The following is an 18,452-nucleotide window of genomic DNA, read 5'->3' as shown; positions in this document are numbered from 1 at the left end:
CCCTTCGCTTTGACTGAGAAAGTGTCTTCTCTTCACTCACTATCGCCACCCCAGGATATGCCATTCGTTTACAGCAGCTTTTTGAAACTTTGCTGAGATCACTGAATAAAAACTGACAAAAGGAAGTTGCTATGGCTTGATTTTGGCCAAAGTTATTTTTATTTGAAATTTAAAACTGAAGTTTATTACCCTTCCTCTTTGATTCCATCCATGTGAACCACCTACAGTGTTACTGCATGATTTTTGCAGTGAAAACACATGGGTACTTGTAGTAATGTTATTTTGTGCTACTGTGCTGGATGATTGTGTCAATGCTTGATTAGTTTCCTTCATTTGCCAAGATTTTGAGACTTGTGTCGGCATGGGGTAGGATCCATATGGGATGTGGGTTGGCACTCCAAACAGATCTCACAAAGTGCAGGAGACATGCCAGATGTTTATTTATTTTTCCTGGCAGCAAATGCACAACTGGAGATTGACTTTATTCAGGGTATTTTGAAATGAAAATCACTGATTCAGTGTCTAGGCACAGTGACTCTCATGCTTCGCCCTTACCTTGTCAAGATGACCATGGCTGTACAAAGACTGGAACACGATTGAAGAGTAGAGCAGCAAGAAGAGATGGCATGTAGTTTGTCATCTGATATTGTAGTATTTAAAATAAGAGAATATCTGGAAATATAGTGAAGCCAAGATTTTTAAATAAAATTTCTATAGGATAGGAGGCCCTTCCTGAAGAAGGGCTTATGCCAGAAACGTCGATTCTCCTGCTCCTTGGATGCTGCCTGACCTGCTGCGCTTTTCCAGCAACACATTTTTCAGCTCTGATCTCCAGCATCTGCAGTCATCACTTTCTCCACCTCCTAAAACTGCCTGGTCTACAAAGCCAGAAATCTGACAACAACGAGGTTTTTTTATTGCCCTCCTCTCCTATCGAAATTTATTTAAAAATCTTGGCTTCACTATATTTCCAGATATTCTCTTATTTTAAATACTACAATATCAGATGACAAATTACATGCCATCTCTTCTTGCTGCTCTACTCTTCAATCGTGTTCCTGCCTTTGTACAGCCATGGTCATCATGTTGCTTTTCCAGCAACACATTTTTTCAGTTCTAGGAGGTGGCCTGGATGTATTGACCATGTTGAAAAAAAACTGCCTCAAAGTTGGTAGAGGAACTGGAGAAATAATTTTTACATTTTGGGTTGGTTCAATATTTTTCACACACACACACACACACACACACACACACACACACACACACACACACACACAATGTTCTGGTTCAAATACGTTTTAACAAAAACGCACACATACATAAGAACATGCGCACAAAGCACATACACAATATGCATGTGGGGTGACTGTTGTATCCACGGAATCGGCTTCCGCAAATTCACTTATCTGCGGTTTGCCGCAGCCCAAAAATATTACATGGAACATTCCAGAAATAATTCCAGGGGGCTGCCGGAGAGGCACATTTCCCATTTAAATGAATGGGTTCACCACTATCTGCAGTTTCGGGCTTCTGTGGTAGGTCTTGGAACATATCCCCCATGGAAACAGGGGGACTGGTGTATATAAACAAACCACATGCATGCACACATTGTGCACATTGTACACAAGTCATATATTTATGAACACACACACACACACCAAGATATAGATTGTTAACTTCTTTCTTAGTTTTCATCTGTACAGTAGTGTTCTAATTCTTCTGAGTTTTGTTTTAAAATACTGTTCAAGTAGAATGAAAGAACAGATGGAGAATTTAGTTGTCTTTAGGGCTTAAGTGTGATGCCTAATTAGGTTCAGAGTTATTCTGCATTACACCAATCTAGCCAAGGGAGCCAGCCACGCTGCAGCATGAATGTGACATAGCAATATCATCCCCTCCACTTCCATGACTACTGCCATGCCACAAAGCTGCCACAAATCAAGGAATCCTACAGCACACATATCATTTCAGCTCATCTTGCTTGTGTCGCTATTCAATTAGATCAAGACTGATCTGTAACTTTCCTTCAATTACCCACCTTGTTTTCATGACCTTTCATCATACCCTTCCCTAATAAAAAAATTATCAATCTCAGATTTGAAATTTCTGGTTGACAGCAATCCCTCTCCAGCTCATCCACATAGTATTCTTAGTGGCCTTTTTGGAAAGAGTGAGAGAATTTTCAGCAAGTGCAATTATTTGCATAAACAGGCTATAGAAGAGTCGCGGGGCCCGCACCCATTGTGAATGCAGTTTGAAACTCCCAGCCTTGAAAGTTAGCAGAGAGTCTGACATTTCTGGGAAAGTTTCGAATTTTCAAATTTCTAGTAGGAACAGGGTACGTGCACATGGTTAATTAATGGCCCCTTTATCTCCTTAGCAAGTTTGTCAAAAGTCAGGAAAGTAATTTTGAAATTTGATTTTGCTAATTCCAAAATGTCTGCTGCTTTTTTTTATTCTCCTTACCTGAGGAAGGATGTTCCTGCTATAGAGAGAGTGCAGTGAAAGTTTACCAGACTGATTGGGATGGTGAGCTTGATATATGAGGTTGAATTGGTTAGGATTATATTTGCTGGAGTTCAGGAGAATGGGGGAAATGTCACAGAAACCAATAAAAGGGTAGACACAGGAAGGATATTTTTGATGGCAGGGGAGTCCAGAATCAGAATCACTGTCTAAGGGTGTGAGGCAAATCATTTGGGACTAAAATGAGGCAAAATGGCAAGCCTGTGGATTTTCACTACCACAGAAGGCAATTGAGGCCAGAGCATTGAGTGAGTTCAGGAGAAAGTTGGATATAATACTTGGGACTCAAGGGATCAAAGGATATGGGGAAAATGTGGGATCAGCCTATTGTGTTAGCTGCTCAGCCATGATCAGATTGGCTGGCGGAGCAGGCCCTAAGGGCTGCATGGCCTACTCCTGCTCCTAATCCTATGTTTTTATGTTATTGAACAGCTGTCAATGTTGCCAAGGGGCTGAAGAAAGTTTGTTTCTATTTATGATTAAATGAAATTTGAAGGCTCCAACCAGTATCACATGAAGTTTTATAAGTCTGTGCTTTAGAAACAGTGTCCCCAATTTGTCAGTCATGTTACAGCGAATTTGCATTAATGAAACACTTGTTATAGCAGAATGACCCATACCTCAATTTGGGGCCCATTACCATTTAATGTCCCTTAATAAATTGCCTGCTATGGTCATCAGTGCAGTTGCAGCCTCCAGCATGGCTGCTACTTACCTTTGCTGCTGGTAGAAGATAGGTGTTCCAACCCTAAGTGGGTGCTGAACTTGTCTCCTTCTCAGTTAAGATTAGATTAGATTAGATTAGATTTCTTACAGTGTGGAAACAGGCCCTTCAGCCCAACAAGTCCACACCGACCCACCACCCACCCAGACCCACATTTACCCCTTCTACTAACACTACGGGCAATTTAGCATGGCCAATTCACCTAACCTGCACATTTTTGGACTGTGGGAGGAAACCGGAGCTCCCGGAAGAAACCCACGTAGACACTGGGAGAATGTACAAACTCCACAGTCAATCGCCTGAGGCAGGAATTGAACCCGGATCTCTGGCGCTGTGAGGCAGCAGTGTTAACCACTGTGCCACCGTGCTGCCCAAAGACTGCGTCTCAGTGTATTGGTCAGGCTGCACTGCTGCATCCATTCATGGGTGCTATCCCACTTAAGATTTTAGCATTTGATCATAATTGCACTAGAATGGTGCAGTTCATATGTTGTGTCTGGTCCTAAAATGCTTTCATGTGTCAATATCCAACCCCATACTGAAATTCCAGTCTATATATTCTTAAATCACTGGAAGTAGCCATTTAACACATTTGTCTATGCCAGGTCTTTGAACGAGCTATCCAGTTTGTCAAAGGCTCCTTACTCTTACCCCATTCCCCTGCAAACTCTTTTTCTTCCAAGTATTTATCCAATTTAATTCTGAAATTATTTTTAAATCAGAAGCATCAGGTGGGTTCAGATCAACCAAATAATGATAGGATTATTGAAGCAAATGATTTTTCTGATATTAATGTTTCCTATATCTGCCCAGTAAATGAAAAGAATTACATTATCAGTCAGAAATATCACGTGAATTGGCATTGGCAGCAAAGAACCATATTTCAGCAAGGTTCTTCAGATGAAAGCATTTTCTAACTGTTATATTTGTCAAGAAATGTTTATTATTGAATTTCCTCTAGAAGATGGGATGCTGAGTAATGAATGTTATTTGTCCCGGAGCAGCCCAAATTTGAATGTTCTCTAGACCTTGCTGCTGATGGATAATTGCTATTCCTGTTCCTGAGGATTGTGAATGCTCCTTAACACTGTCCACCGACCTTCCCCCACCTAGGTCTTTATGCTGGAGAGACAGTAATTGATTCAGCAATTATAGCCAACTCAGCAAGGTGGAAACACTTGGCAATTAGGTTTCCATCACTGTCTTCTTTGTCTTCTTCATCATGTACTTGATCTGTGGAACAGTTGGAGTATATAGAACATAAAACATAGAACATTACAGCGCAGTACAGGCCCTTCGGCCCTCGATGTTTTGCCGCCCTGTCATACTAATCTGAAGCCCATCCCACCTACACTATTCCATGTACGTCCATGTACCTGTCCAATGACGACTTAAATGCACTTAAACTTGGCAAATCTACTACCGTTGCAGGCAAAGCATTCCATACCCTTACTGCTCTCTGCGTAAAGAAACTACCTCTGACATCTGTCTTATATCTATCTCCCCTCACTTTAAAGTTGTGTCCCCTTGTATTTGCCGTTCCCATACTTGGAAAAAGGCTCTCCCTGTCTACCCTATCTAATCCTCTGGTTATCTTGTAAGTCTCTATTAAGTCACCTCTCAACCTTCTTCTCCAACAAGAACAGCCTCAAAGCCCTAAGCCTTTCCTCGTAAGGCATTCCTTCCATACCAGGCAACATCCTAGTAAATCTCCTCTGCACCCTTTCCAAAGCTTCAGCATCGTTCTTATAATGCGGTGGCCAGAACTGTACACAATACTCCAAGTGTGGCTGTACCAGAGCTTTGTACAGCTGCAGCATAACCTACTGGCTCCGGAACTCAATCCCTCTATTAATAAAGGCCAAAACACTGTCAATCTGGGTGGCAACTTTCAGGGATCTGTATACATGGACGTCAAGACCTCTCTGCTCATCTGCACTCTCAAGAATCTTACCATTAGCCCAGTACTTTGCATTCTGATTACTCAGTCCAAAGTGTATCATCTCACACTTGTCCACATTAAACTCCATTTGCCACCTCTCAGCCCAGCTCTGCATCCTATCTATGTCACTCTGCAACCTACTACATCCTTCGTCACTATCCACAACTCCACTGACCTTAGTGTTGTCCGCAAATTTACTAACTCACCCTTCGAAGCCCTTGTCCAGGTAATTTATAAAAATGACAAACAGCAGTGGACCCAACACCGACCCTTGGGGTACGCCGCTAGTAACTGCACACCAAGATGAACATGTTCCATCAACTATAGCCCTCTGTTTTCTTTCAGCAAGCCAATTACTGGTCCAAACTGCTATGTCTCCCACAATCCCATTCCTCTGCATCTTGTATAATAGCCTACTGTGGGGAACCTTATTGAACGCCTTGCTGAAATCCATATACACCACATCAACCGGTTTACTCTCATCTACCTGTTTGGTCACTTTGTCAAAAAAGTCAATAAGATTCGTTAGGCACGACTTACCCTTCACAAAACCGTGCTGACTGTCCCTGATCAGATTATTCTTTTCTATATGGTGATAAATCCTATCTCTTATAACCTTTTCCAACACTTTACCAACAACTGCAGTGAGACTCATTGGTCTGCAATTACCAGGGTTGTCTCTAATACCCTTTTTGAACAAGGGAACCACATTTGCTATCCTCCAATCCTCAGGCACTATTCCTGTAGACAATGAAGATTCGAAGATCAATGCCAAAGGCTCAGCAATCTCTTCCTTTGTTTCCCAGAGGATCCGAGGATAGGTCCCATCTGGCCCAGGGGACTTGTCTATTTTCACACTCTGCAGCATTTCTAATACCTCTTCCTTGTGAACCTCAATCTCTTCTAGTCTAGATGCAAGTACCTCTGTATCTTCCTTGCCAATATTTTCATTTTCTATAGTGAACGCTGTCGAAAAATATTTATTTAGTGCTTCCCCTGTCTCCTCTGACTCCACACACAATTTCCCACTATTATCCTAGATTGGCCCTCATTTAACTCTTCTTTTATTCCTGACATACTATGGAAAGCCTTAGGGTTAACCCTGATCCTATCTGCCAACAACTTCTCATGTCCCCTCCTGGCTCTTCTGAGCTCTCTTTTTAGGTCTTTCCTGACTTCCTTGTAACCCTCAAGTGCCCTAACTGAGTTTTCACATTTTGTCCTAATGTAAGCCTTCTTCTTCTTCTTGACCAGAACATTGATATACTGCCTGAAAAATGATAACAGTTTTATCAATGGTGGATAAGGCAACTGGTCCCGATCTCTTCCTTTTTGGAGAGAATATCTGCTTTTCGAAGTGTTCCAAATGTTTGTCTCATCTTTCAGAATAGTGGATAAACTTACTGGATCAATGATGTTGAGCCTAATACACTGTTCTGATGAACTCCTGGAGCGATAACTGACCTCCAAAAATCACAACCAACATTATTTCTGCAAATAGAGAGTTTTCCTCCTGATTCCCATTGTCTTTAATTTTGCTAGGGCTCCTTGATGCCTCATTTGGCATCTTAATGTCAAAGGCACTCACTCTGACCTCACTAAATGCAACTTATTTTTGACTGTGAAGTGCCATGACAGGAAGTTAAAATTCAACAGGAAGGACATAAAGAAGATGTTTACTCTTCTGGGGGTGTCCAGAACTAGGAGCTATGAATGTAAGGCCAATAATTGAAAACTCCAATAAGGTATTGAACTGAATTTGTTTTGTTCAATGTAGTGAGAGTGTGGAAACAGTTACCATATCACATGGAGCAGTAAAAGTAAATAGCACAATGTATATTTAAGGGAATAGTGACAAGCATGAGAGAGAAATACATTGCTGATATATTGTTAACGTTACATGAAGTAAGGAAGATAAAGGCTTATTTGAATATTTGGAGTATCAGTGACCTGATACAAAAGCAAAACACTGCTTTGGAATAGGAGCAAAAGTTCAGCACATGTATTTTGGTGCAGGTGTGCATTAGAGCTAACGTTTCAGGCCTAGAATTGTTTCTGGCTGTAAAGTCCCATGTAATTCTATAAGGCACTCAGTCTCTTTTATCACACTGCGGATGTTAACTGCATCAAAATCATTCTCAGTTCGCTTCACCCTGTTTCCAGCCTTTAGGGTATTCCTGGATTTGACATATATTGTCATCCTCCTGACAGGTTCAGTGGTACAGGAGTCCTGTGCTTTCATTAGCACCTGCATATATTGATTTTGTAACACTATATTGTCTTTGTAATTCTCCAAATCAATTTGATAACTTGAAACTCCTTTCAATACTCATTCTCTCATTCGGTGAATATCAGCCTTAACTAACCCCACCTCTACAGTTAACTTTGCTTCTGGCTACCTGACTAGTGGTGATTGTGAAGTCTCTTTGGCAAAATTACTGTAAGATTAAATATTCAGTTCAAACACAAATTTTGTCTCAGAATTTTTTTTCGATATAAGACTGTTCACATTGAAACTTTCAATGTAGCAATTTACTAGAATGGCATGACATTTTTGACCACCTGTCATTCTACCAAAAATCCCACAAATGGAGAGGACTCTAATGACATTAGCTTTATCAAATAACTGAGAAAACAAATAAAAACAGAGTTGCATTTATAAAGCACCTTTCAAAACTTCAGGATGTCCTAAAGCATTTTACAGCCAAAGAAGCATTTTTAATAGGTACCCACAGTTGTTTTTGAAAACATAGCAGTTAATTTATGCACTGCAAGGTCCCACAAAAGTTCTGCAATTCTCACCAAATAACCTGTCTGTTTAGTGTTGCTGATTGAGAGATACATATTGACCAGGATAACAGAGAATGCTCCTCCTAAAGGTCAAAATGGTGGCTAGGGGTATTTTACATTCTCCTGAAAGGGCTGATGTCGCCTTGGTTTACAATCTCATCCCGACAATTCCCTTAGTACTGAACTGGAGTGCCAACCTAGCTTTTGTGTTCAATTCTTATAGTGAGAATGAAATGATCAGACTCTGATTCAGAGGCTCTCCTCTGAACTAAGCAGAAGACAGTAAAGCAGTAAATGTATGGAAAATGTCTTGATTCAGCTTGTTCTTGCATTACAAAGGCTTAGTCTTGTAAAAAGCATTGAAACATGTTTGTTGAGCTAGCTTCAGAAAAAAAGCAGTAATCAGTTTCTTTGTAATGTACTGTCTTTGGATGAGCATGATACATTCCTCTTCATTTTCACCATCTTGTGCAGTCATTGCCTGCTTGAACTCAGCAAGGTGAAACACTTGGCAGTTAGGCTTCCATCACTGTCTTCTTTGTCTTCATCATAAATCTGACCTTTGCAACAGTTGAGGTATACTCCCTGAACAATGGTAACACTTTTATCAATGGTGGATAAGGCAACCGGTCCCAATCTCTTCCTTCCTAAAGAGAATATCTGCTTTTCAAAGTGTTCCAAAAAGTTTGCCTCATCTTTCATAATAGTGGTAAACTCGCTGGTGCAATGTCTGGTTTGGCTTCACATCAGTTTTTCACTTACTCTAGTGCCCTCACCTTCTCTCTTTGATTAACAATTCCTTTTCTCATAGGTCTAGCCATACTTGCATGCTTTGCTTGCTCTTTCACAGGGAGACCTCAGTGTCAAATATGGCTTGACTGTGAGTTTGCACTTTTTTTTGTGGTCCAACTCTATTCTGATTGGTTGGAGCAGTCACATGACAAGTTTAGACAAGTTTGGCTGATCCAGAGTTAACGGTGCAGCATTCCTTATTTGAATCGATTTGATTTATTATCATCGTCACGCATACCGAGATACAGTAAAGTGGGTTGTTTTGCGTGTTCAACAGGCAGATTGCACTATACAAAATGCATCAGGTAGCAGAACATTGTGCAGAATACAGTGTTACAGCCGCAGAGAAGTTGCAGAGAAAGTGATCAACATTAACATTTGAGAGTCCATTCAAAAGTAACATGGGATTATCTTGGGAATCATTCAGTTGGATTTGCTATTGGGACGTTGGAGATGGCTGATGACTTTGGCCGTATTGTAACTGAGTAAACAGTATGAGAAAATTAATCAGAAATACTGATCCAAATAAAACAGCACGTTATTAGGACGAAAGGACTCATAGAGTGAAACTTGGCCGATTACTAGGAGTTGTTCTTCATCGTCCATAATTCTCAGGTAGGGTAGCAGAGTCAAGGCCCATAGAATCAGTGAAGAAGGAATGAAGTGCTTCAGCGGAGAGGGGGATGTTTCCTGGACAAACTAACTAACAACTTTTCTCATCCATGTTTATCTTGTGAACAAAATTGTGCGCTATCCATCAATCCTAATCAAAAGAAATTGACTCAGTATCTCACATATTGCAGATTGTTGAAATTCCAGTGTTCTCTCCTTTATCACTGAGGTGACTGATAATGGAAATGGACATTTTTAAAGAGGGATGTTGGTAAGAATTGGTGGAAGCCGCTGATATGTGTTCTTGCCTTTGCTAATAGGAGCCTGCGAAGACTTCTCTATTAAGATCATGCAATGGTAAAGCTAAAGTTAGAGTTTACTGTCAGAAATATTGTAGAATACCTGAATTCTATGCGTGCTGCCTTTGATCCGATATCCCTGTTGAAGTGGATAAATATGTGGAGAAAATCTGGTGGAAGTTTCAACTTTCTTGTTTCTCTGATTCTGAGTGTCTTCATCCATGATCTCATTCCAATAACAGCTGGATATCAAATGTATAATTTATCTGAAGGGATTGAACTTACTTGTTGGTCTTGGTTTTGAGGGTGGAAGGGTTCTGATGCAACATAGAAACAAAGTATTGTGACAGCTTGTCAGGAGACTCCTTAGCATGTGAGAGCTAGATATCCCGCTATGGCATCATTCATCTACCATCATTATTTTCCTTAGTTTTGACTCTCTCTAATGTTAGATTCATGTGCACCAAGTATTAATCTGTTCACTGGTTGGAACATTGAAGACTGTCTAGGAATTTTAATACATTAGAAAACAAAATCAAGTGGAAGATTTTGTGTGAAATGAGCATGGGGTGGGAATAGGGCATGTTGAGTGGAGAGAGGGAACTTTACTGATTCCATTGTTGTGTTAAAAGGGCTTACACTGTGTGTGGTGTTTGGCAGATAATGACATGTGAAGAAGCTGAGGGGATTGAATTTGGTGAGATTTGCAGTGGTGCATTCAGGTTAATATAAATTATAAGAAAATTTCAATCCTGTTTTCACAATGTTTGGTTCACTGTGATAGTTCCTCCATTTACAGTACAGGATGTTTCACATTCTTTGTAGATGATCTGGAGAATTCAGATCTATCGAGGAGCATTGGGTTGGACTACTCCTTAAGCGGGAGACAGTCTCCCTGCCCCATATTTTAAGATCATGCTGATTTACCTTGTCATTTCTGTGGCGTATCAGTATCAACAATAACAACTTGCTTTTATATAATACTTTGAAGGGAGCAAAGTGTCTCAATGTATTTCACTAGAGTCAGATAAGGGATATTAAGGTAGGTGGTTCACACAACAAGTTTGGTCAATGGCTTAAGAGTTTAAGGCCTGTCTTATGTTTAGGGAGGCTAAGGAACATGATTTCAGAGGTGAAGGCATGGCCACATATAGTGAGGAAATTCTCACTAACATAGTAGTATAACTAACATAAAGCTATGGATTTCAAGTTCATGAATGCAGCTGTATTCCATGCATTTGAGTCCAGTAGACAAACAGTCAATAAGAGGCAAAGCTAATTTCAGCACATTTAGAAAACGAATGACTGGCTTGGAGCTGATTATGAGTGCAGCTCTTACAGTAAAAGCATTTGTTTCAAGGATGCCAATCTGGCATTTACAGTTATTTAGCTCCTCCACCTTGGTCAAACAGATCTAACAGGCACAAGACAGGCAACCCAGTGAGACACTAATGCAAAATGAATCTGTGTGCATTTGATTGAGTGGCCTCTTTTGCAACAGCACAGTGCGGCCCCAAGTACAGTTCAACAAGTGTGTCTCACCAGCCTCAGCCTGAGTTGGTGTTCTACAAACAAATCCGGGAAAATAAAAAAAAAGTTCATGTTGAATCTTATGCAGGCTTTTGCAGCATTACTTTATGATAACCCCATTGCCCTTCCGAAAATAGAATGATGTATCACAACCACAGTAAAATTTGGCATTTTTCCAATGCCTTTCACAAAGAGTAAAATCCCAAGGGTCTTCACGGAGGCATTATCAAAATGAAACAGGACCAACTCAGACCAAATCACTGGGAGGGTGCAGTGTGACAGATACTCCGCATCACTCGAGACACCATTACACTCGACGTTGTCACAGTTCCCACCTACATGACATTTACCGTCATCTTCCAGCCAAGTATGTGTATGTCACCTCCATTTGGCCAACTCATGATTGTCATGGTTTCAGTCTCCACAAGCCCTCATTTGAGAATTCTCCCTTCAGCTCACTTGCGTTCCTCCTTTAAAATCTTTATCAGAAGAAAATAATAAACAGGTACAGGAGTAATCTGCTGTACCTTTTTATGATTAATGCTGATGTGGTTATGGTAAGAACCCTACTTGCTTACCTGCCTGATTCCCCCAGTAACTCTTGTAGATCTAACTCAGCCTTCGGTACATTCAATGGCCCAGCTTCCACTATGCTGTAGGGTTCAAAATTTTAAAGCTCAACAAGCTTCCGAGAGAAGAAAGTTCTCTTCATTTTAGACTTAAATGGGACAGACCTCTTATTCCAAAATTATGTTCCCAAATTCTTAATTTCCTCATGAGGAAACATAGGCTCTATCTTGTCAAATCCCCTCAGATTCTTATAAATTTCAATGAGATTCCCTCTCGTTCTTCTCAATACCAATGAGTACAGGTCAACCAGCTCAACTGTTTCTCATAAGATCATCTTTTCACAGAAATCAAACTGGTGAACATTCTCTGAACTGTCCCAAATGAAAGTACATTCCCCCCACTCCTTAAAATAGGAGACCAAAATTGTATGCAGTACTCTAAGCTTTAATTGTAGGCTGAGATATAACTGAGTGCATGGCCACCCCTCCCAGTGATTTGGTCTGAGTTGGTCCCGTTGTTATATAGTGGCTGAAAGGAATCAGATATATTGATAATTTTTCCTTCCCTCTGAGTGCTATTTTGGAAGGCTGGATCAGCAAATGGCCTTCTCCCAGGTCTTTAGGCTTTTAATCACTTGCAAGCTAGTTGATTGCCTGTTCATATGCTCTTTTAGGCATCTCCTGGCATCAACTTGCCCCATCTCTCCCCCCACATCAGCTCAACTGAGATTTCAAACTTGATACGCAATGTCAACATTAATTTGGAACCTGCAATGTAATGTTTGAGAAGCAGAGAGTGTACAACAATGATGTCTGAAATAATGCATCAAAAGTGATTGGCAATATAAATGGACAGTACAAGATTGCTAGTCTCTTTCTAGTTCACAGGAGCTGTTTATTTGATTTCTGTGCAGTCTAAATAAACATGGATGATCCAAACTACGATTGAACATGACATTTCTTTGCTCTCCTGAGCTGTAACATATAATTTAACACATTTTTCTTATTTTGTCCCAGAGCGCCAGAGATTATTTTGGGTTTGCCGTTTTGTGAAGCCATAGACATGTGGTCACTGGGATGTGTTATTGCTGAACTATTCCTTGGATGGCCTTTGTACCCAGGAGCACTGGAATATGACCAGGTAAGAGGTTATTTTTAACTGTCACACGCAACTGCCTCATAAGGGAAACCACCAGCTCACCAAGGCTAACTGGCTGTTGAGTGATCATGTTATGCAATTAAAGCAGTAAGCAATGTTTTGCTGTCCTAAATTTTATCCTTTAATAAGGAGAATGTTATTACATGTTTAATCTGTTTTAAAATGTTACATTGCTAAACAAAATGTCTTATTCAATGCTTAGTTAAGGTCAAACTTAAATCAGAGACATAGTGAAACAGGTGCCTTTGGTCCATAGTTACTGGTGTTATTTTTATTAATGAAGGTCTAAGTGCTGTGCATGAACTAAAGTAGTGGATAAGAAACTGACCAAAGAAAGAAAAAACTTCTGTTTATATAGTGCCTTACAAGTGGCAGCTATGAAGCAATGAATAGTGCTTTCATCTCTGAGTCAGATGGTTATGTGTTCCAAATCCTATTCTGGGATATGAGCACAAATTCTAGGCTGGCATTGTTGTGAACTGCTTCTGGAGTGCTGCAGTGTCAGAATGCCACCTTTTGGATGAGATGCCAGATTGAGGCACCTTCTGCCCTCTCAGTTGGATGTATTTTCCTTTGGCTATTTGAAAGTAGAGTGAGGTGCCCTTGCCATTACGTATCCCTTAAAGAAAATAACAAACACATTATCTGACTGTTTACCACATTGTTGTTTGTGGCTAGAGGAGCTTGTTGGTTGCCGTATTTCCTATGTTATAACAAAGACTATTTCAATACTATGCTATTGGCTGCAAAGTGCTTTGGGATGTTATTTAGTCAAGAAAGTGCAATGAAACTGGAAGATTTTCATGGAATCACAGCTATACTTTAGGGGGGAGTTTGCTCCACCAAGTGCATGTAAGTTCTCTGAATTTGGATATGGGAACATCATTTTAAGGGTTACAACTGTCACAGAACTTGTTGGCAATATGAATATGAAGAGGGTAAAAAAAGTGGGGTTTTGGACAAGTTGAGTGAATGGGCAAAAAGCATGACAGGTGAAATATAATGTGGAAAAAGTGAAGCTATCTATTGTGGTTGGAAAAACAGAAGTGAAAAACAAAACTGTTCTCTTAAACAGTGAGAGACTGGGAGTGTGGATGTACAAAATGGCCTGGGTGTCCTTGTTCACAAATCACTGCAGACTACCATGTAGGTGGAAGTCATATGTTGTTAATGAAGGTAAATCTGTTGGCCTTTCTTAACTTATGTATTCAACCCTGTTGCAATAAAGGCCAACCGATTTTGCTGCAATTGCATAGAGTCTTGGTGAGACCATATCTGGAGTACTTTGTACCGTTGCCTTATCCACCCTAACGAAGGATATACTTGTATTGAGGGAATACTATAAAGATTTCCCAGATTGATCCCCGGGGTTCCAGGGTTGTCCTGTGAGGGCGGATTGAATAGACTGGTCCTGTGTTCTCTGCACTTTCGAAGTGTGAGAGGTAATCTCATTGCAGCATTACAACCTTGTTTCAAACATGCAACAAAATACCTAAATTCCAGAGGTGAGGTGAGATTAGGTTGATGCCCTTGACTGGGTGTGGCATCAAAGACTCTTTGCAAGGGCTGGAATTAGTGGGAATAAGTGAAACGTTCTGCACCCATAACAAAAAAAAATCGTATATACTCGTGCATAGGTCAATGTCACATATAGGCCAACCACTTATTTTTGGCCAGAAAATCTTGTATTTTCTATATATCTTGTGTATACATCGACCCTGGTTCTTCACAGTTACAGATCAATATTTATGATACAGTGTGCCTCACCGTTGCGCTCCACTCTGGCTTTCCAATCTGCTGGCTGTACCGCTCCATTCTGGGTCTTTCAGTCTACCAGCCATCACGCTCCGCTCCAGGTTTTCAGAATGCCTGTAGTGGTATGACAATACAGGATGACTGGTGTATCCGTGGGGTTGGTTTCTACGGTTTCAGTTACCTACAGTTTACTGCGGCCTGAACATATTACAGAGAATGTTCCAGAATCAGGGACCGGGGGCTGCCGGGAAGGTAATTTTTCCATTTTATCAAATTTGTAGATAAATATTCATCCCTTTGAAAACAATACCTCGTGTATAAGTCAACCCCATAATTTCAAATTTAAAAACTGTCTTCAAAATTCGACATATACACAAGTACATATGGTAGTTGTGGTTGTTGGAGATTAGTTGAATCAGTTCCTTTGCAGGAATTCCTCAAGTTTGGAGCCTATCCCCAGTCATCTTCAGCTGCTTCATCATAAGGTGAGAAATGGAATGCTCACTGATGATTGTACAATGTTCAGCACTGTTTGCAACTCCTTAGATATTGAAGTAATCCATGGCCAAATGTAGCAAGGCCTAGAAAATATCCAAATCTGGACTGAAAAGTGGCAAGTAACATTGACATCCCACAAAGACCATCTCTAACATGAGAGAATCTAACCATCTTCCTTTGACATTCAATGACGTTACCATCACTGAATCCCTCACCATCCCCAGGATACCATTGACCAAAAATGGAACATGATTAGCAATATAAATACTATGAAATTAGGGCAAGTTAGAGGCTTGGAATGGTGCAGTTAAGTAACTCACTGCAGACTCCCTAAGGCCTGTCCACCATCTAAAGGCAAAAATCAGAAGTGTGATGGAGTTCTCCTCACTGTGATTCCAATAGCCCTCAATAAGTTTATTATGGTCCAACTGGGACAAAGGACCATGTCCTCAAGCATCTACTCTTTCCACCATAGTTGCTCAGTAGCAACTGGTATACATTATCTACAGGATGCACTGCAGAAATTCACCAAGGCTACTTAGAAATTATTTTCCAACCCACAATCACTACCACCTAAGGACAAGGGCAGCAGATACTTGGAAACACCACCACCTGCAAGCCATACCAAACTATTCACAATTCTTACTTGAAAATATATTGTTGTTACTTCACCATCATGGGTCAAAATCTAGAATTATCCCCCTGATAGCATTGTGGATTTATTACAGCACATGGACTGCAACAGTTCAAATTGTCAACTCACCACTACCCTCTCAAGGGCAAAGATGCTGGCTAACTAGAAATGTCCATTTCCCATGAATAAATAAAAAACATTCTTGCAAAATTTAAAAAAGGCTTGAAAGATTGGTGCAGAAAGGAAGTAGGATGAGATTTGGCGGCGATGATGTCAAGAACCAGGGACACAGTGTCAGAATATCGAGGGTTGTTTAAAGCTGAGCTGAGGAAGCATTTCATCACTCAGAATTTGCTGGATCTTTCAAATTATTTGCAGAGCTGTAGAGGTTCAGTCATTGACTGTGTTGAAGACAATGATCAATAGATTTTTTGATGTTAAAGATATCAAGGGATTCGGATAGTGTTGAAGAATGGGAATGAAGTCTAATATCAGCCATTATCTAGTTGGAAGATGGAGCAGCTCCAGAGCTAAAATGGTCTATTCCTCGTCCTGTTTCTAATGTGACTTTGAGCAATACGGTGTGACTGTATTATGGCTTTAAGAGTATACTTTGTTTTTTTTATTGAAAAAGGGTTAAGACAGAGGTGCTGAGCAGAATGCTCCAAGTCAATAAAATAAACAGCTTGTGAGGCCTTGGGTTATTTTTTCAAGTTAAAACAATAAAGGCAGCCTGAATGGGTCGGGTCAAGCTCTCACAGAACCAGGATGTTTAGTCTTAGCTTTCAGTAATTGCTGAAGTCTTGAAGCTGGATGTGGAAGCTCTTTATACCCTCTCTCTTACAGCTGGGGCTCTCTCCTGTTGCTAGAATTGCATAAGAGACAATCTGTTTTGCTGAATTTGCCTTTGTCAAAGGTGTGTTTATGGTATATTATATTGTATTTGTATTTAATATAGTTAGTTGTAGTTAATGTACATATTTTGTTCAGCATTTCGATAGAGTGACTGTTTTGTTTGTATTTTGTCTGTATTTTAATAATCATGTATGGATAAAGTGTGCTTTATTTCAAGCCTGGTACTTTGACCAATCGAATTGCCTCTGGAGAGCAATGCCTTACACTTACCTGTAAATTTAGAAAATGTTAGGGTCTAGACAATCTTCTTAATATATTTTGTGGGGGGTTTGGTCTGGTCTTAATCCCCTGCTTTGTCCCTGCAGGTTTAATTCCAGCCAATTTCCTGAAATTAATTTTGAAGAAATATCATTGTAATGTAGAAAATGTGGCACCCAAAGTTTGCACAGTAAGGTTTCACAATCAGCAATGAAGAAATTGGCTAGATATCATCTGTTTTTCATGAGTTAGTTGTGAGAGATATTAGTCAAGGTGATGGGAGAATTTCCCTGCTTTTCTGTGAATAGTGGAGAGTGTGGTAGAGACATGAAAGAGCTGAGTGGGAGAATTCTAGTGCTTGGGGCATGGTTGGATTCATGGTTGGATTTGAGATTTTAAAAAAAGTGTTTCTTTATCTGAACTTATCTTGTGACATGCTGGATCTTGTTTTCTTTTCTGATTCTGTTTCACGATTTGGTTCAGACAATGCAGTATTTGTTATCATCAACCAAATACATTTATTGCACATAGATCATGATATAAAGTTCCTAACATTGTTAAATTAGTTTACAGCTCAATGACATTGCAATTATCGGGAAGTGTGAGAAAGATACCCGAAATTAAGAAAAATCACTCCATAAAGAATAAAGGTTCTTGTTTGTGTTGCTTTCTGGCCATTTCCCCCCCATTCTAAAATGGATCTAGTGTGTGGCACAACAAAAATACCTGGATGAGCAAAAGAACCCCTAACAAAAAGATGGTGCTGTGGGATCTTTTCCATCCATCTGAGAGGGCAGAAGAGGCCATGAACAGAATTCAAAACAAAGGTAACAATTTTAAAATCAAGAATTTGCTTGACCAGAAGTCAGAGTGGATCAACGAATGCAGGGATTGATAGCGAAATAGGGTTCACTGCAACTTAAGACACTGGATGTCCTCGTTTACTGAAGTTAAAATGTAGGACACCAGCCAGGAGTCCACTGGAATGGCTGGGTAATGTAGGTAAGGATAATGGTGAGGTCAGAAGCTGACCAAGGGATAAAATAGTATACTAATGCTGAGGCAGTTTCACTAAGTATACCCTAAATAAACTTTTAAAAATTTTGAAGACTTCTCTGAAGCTCTGTTTCCAAGAAAGAAGAGCACACTGTTCTTTACAAATGGGTATAATTTAATTCTTGTTTAATTTTCGTTAACCTTTAATACCTTTGATATTTCTTTGAGAGAGGAAGAGAACTAAGTTGCGAGGAAATTTCATGAGGTGATCTAAGGACACTGGGAACGTCAGCTCAGATTTTTGTGGTCATGTTTCAGGAGAGGAGTTTGAACGAATGACCTCTGACTCATTGGCAACATTTTACTCACTGAGCCACAGAGGACACATTAATTTTGACAAGTTAGCAGATTTGATTTGGGAGATATTGCTGCAGTTTTTACTTATCACAAGAGTAGCAGGTGGATGAAGGAAGGTGGATGATCAGTGAAAATTTATGATCCTTTCTACCATGC

At 40.1% G+C, this 18,452-nt stretch overlaps 1 protein-coding gene across 5 annotated transcripts in view; it reads left to right on the top strand.

The window, feature by feature from the left end:
* Positions 1 to 18,452, top strand: part of hipk3a (homeodomain interacting protein kinase 3a) — a 260,923-nt gene that overhangs the window by 182,190 nt on the left and 60,281 nt on the right. For all 5 annotated transcript variants that reach the window (XM_060839040.1, XM_060839042.1, XM_060839038.1 and 2 more), the window contains one exon: positions 12,802 to 12,925. In XM_060839040.1, the coding sequence (XP_060695023.1) occupies positions 12,802 to 12,925 (124 nt within the window). The remainder of the gene's footprint in view (positions 1 to 12,801; positions 12,926 to 18,452) is intronic.

Source organism: Hemiscyllium ocellatum, chromosome 18, assembly GCF_020745735.1.
Source record: "Hemiscyllium ocellatum isolate sHemOce1 chromosome 18, sHemOce1.pat.X.cur, whole genome shotgun sequence".
NCBI classification, from domain to species: Eukaryota; Metazoa; Chordata; class Chondrichthyes; order Orectolobiformes; family Hemiscylliidae; genus Hemiscyllium; species Hemiscyllium ocellatum.
Note: the sequence above shows the minus strand (reverse complement) of the source record. Positions and strands in the feature narration are given on the sequence as shown.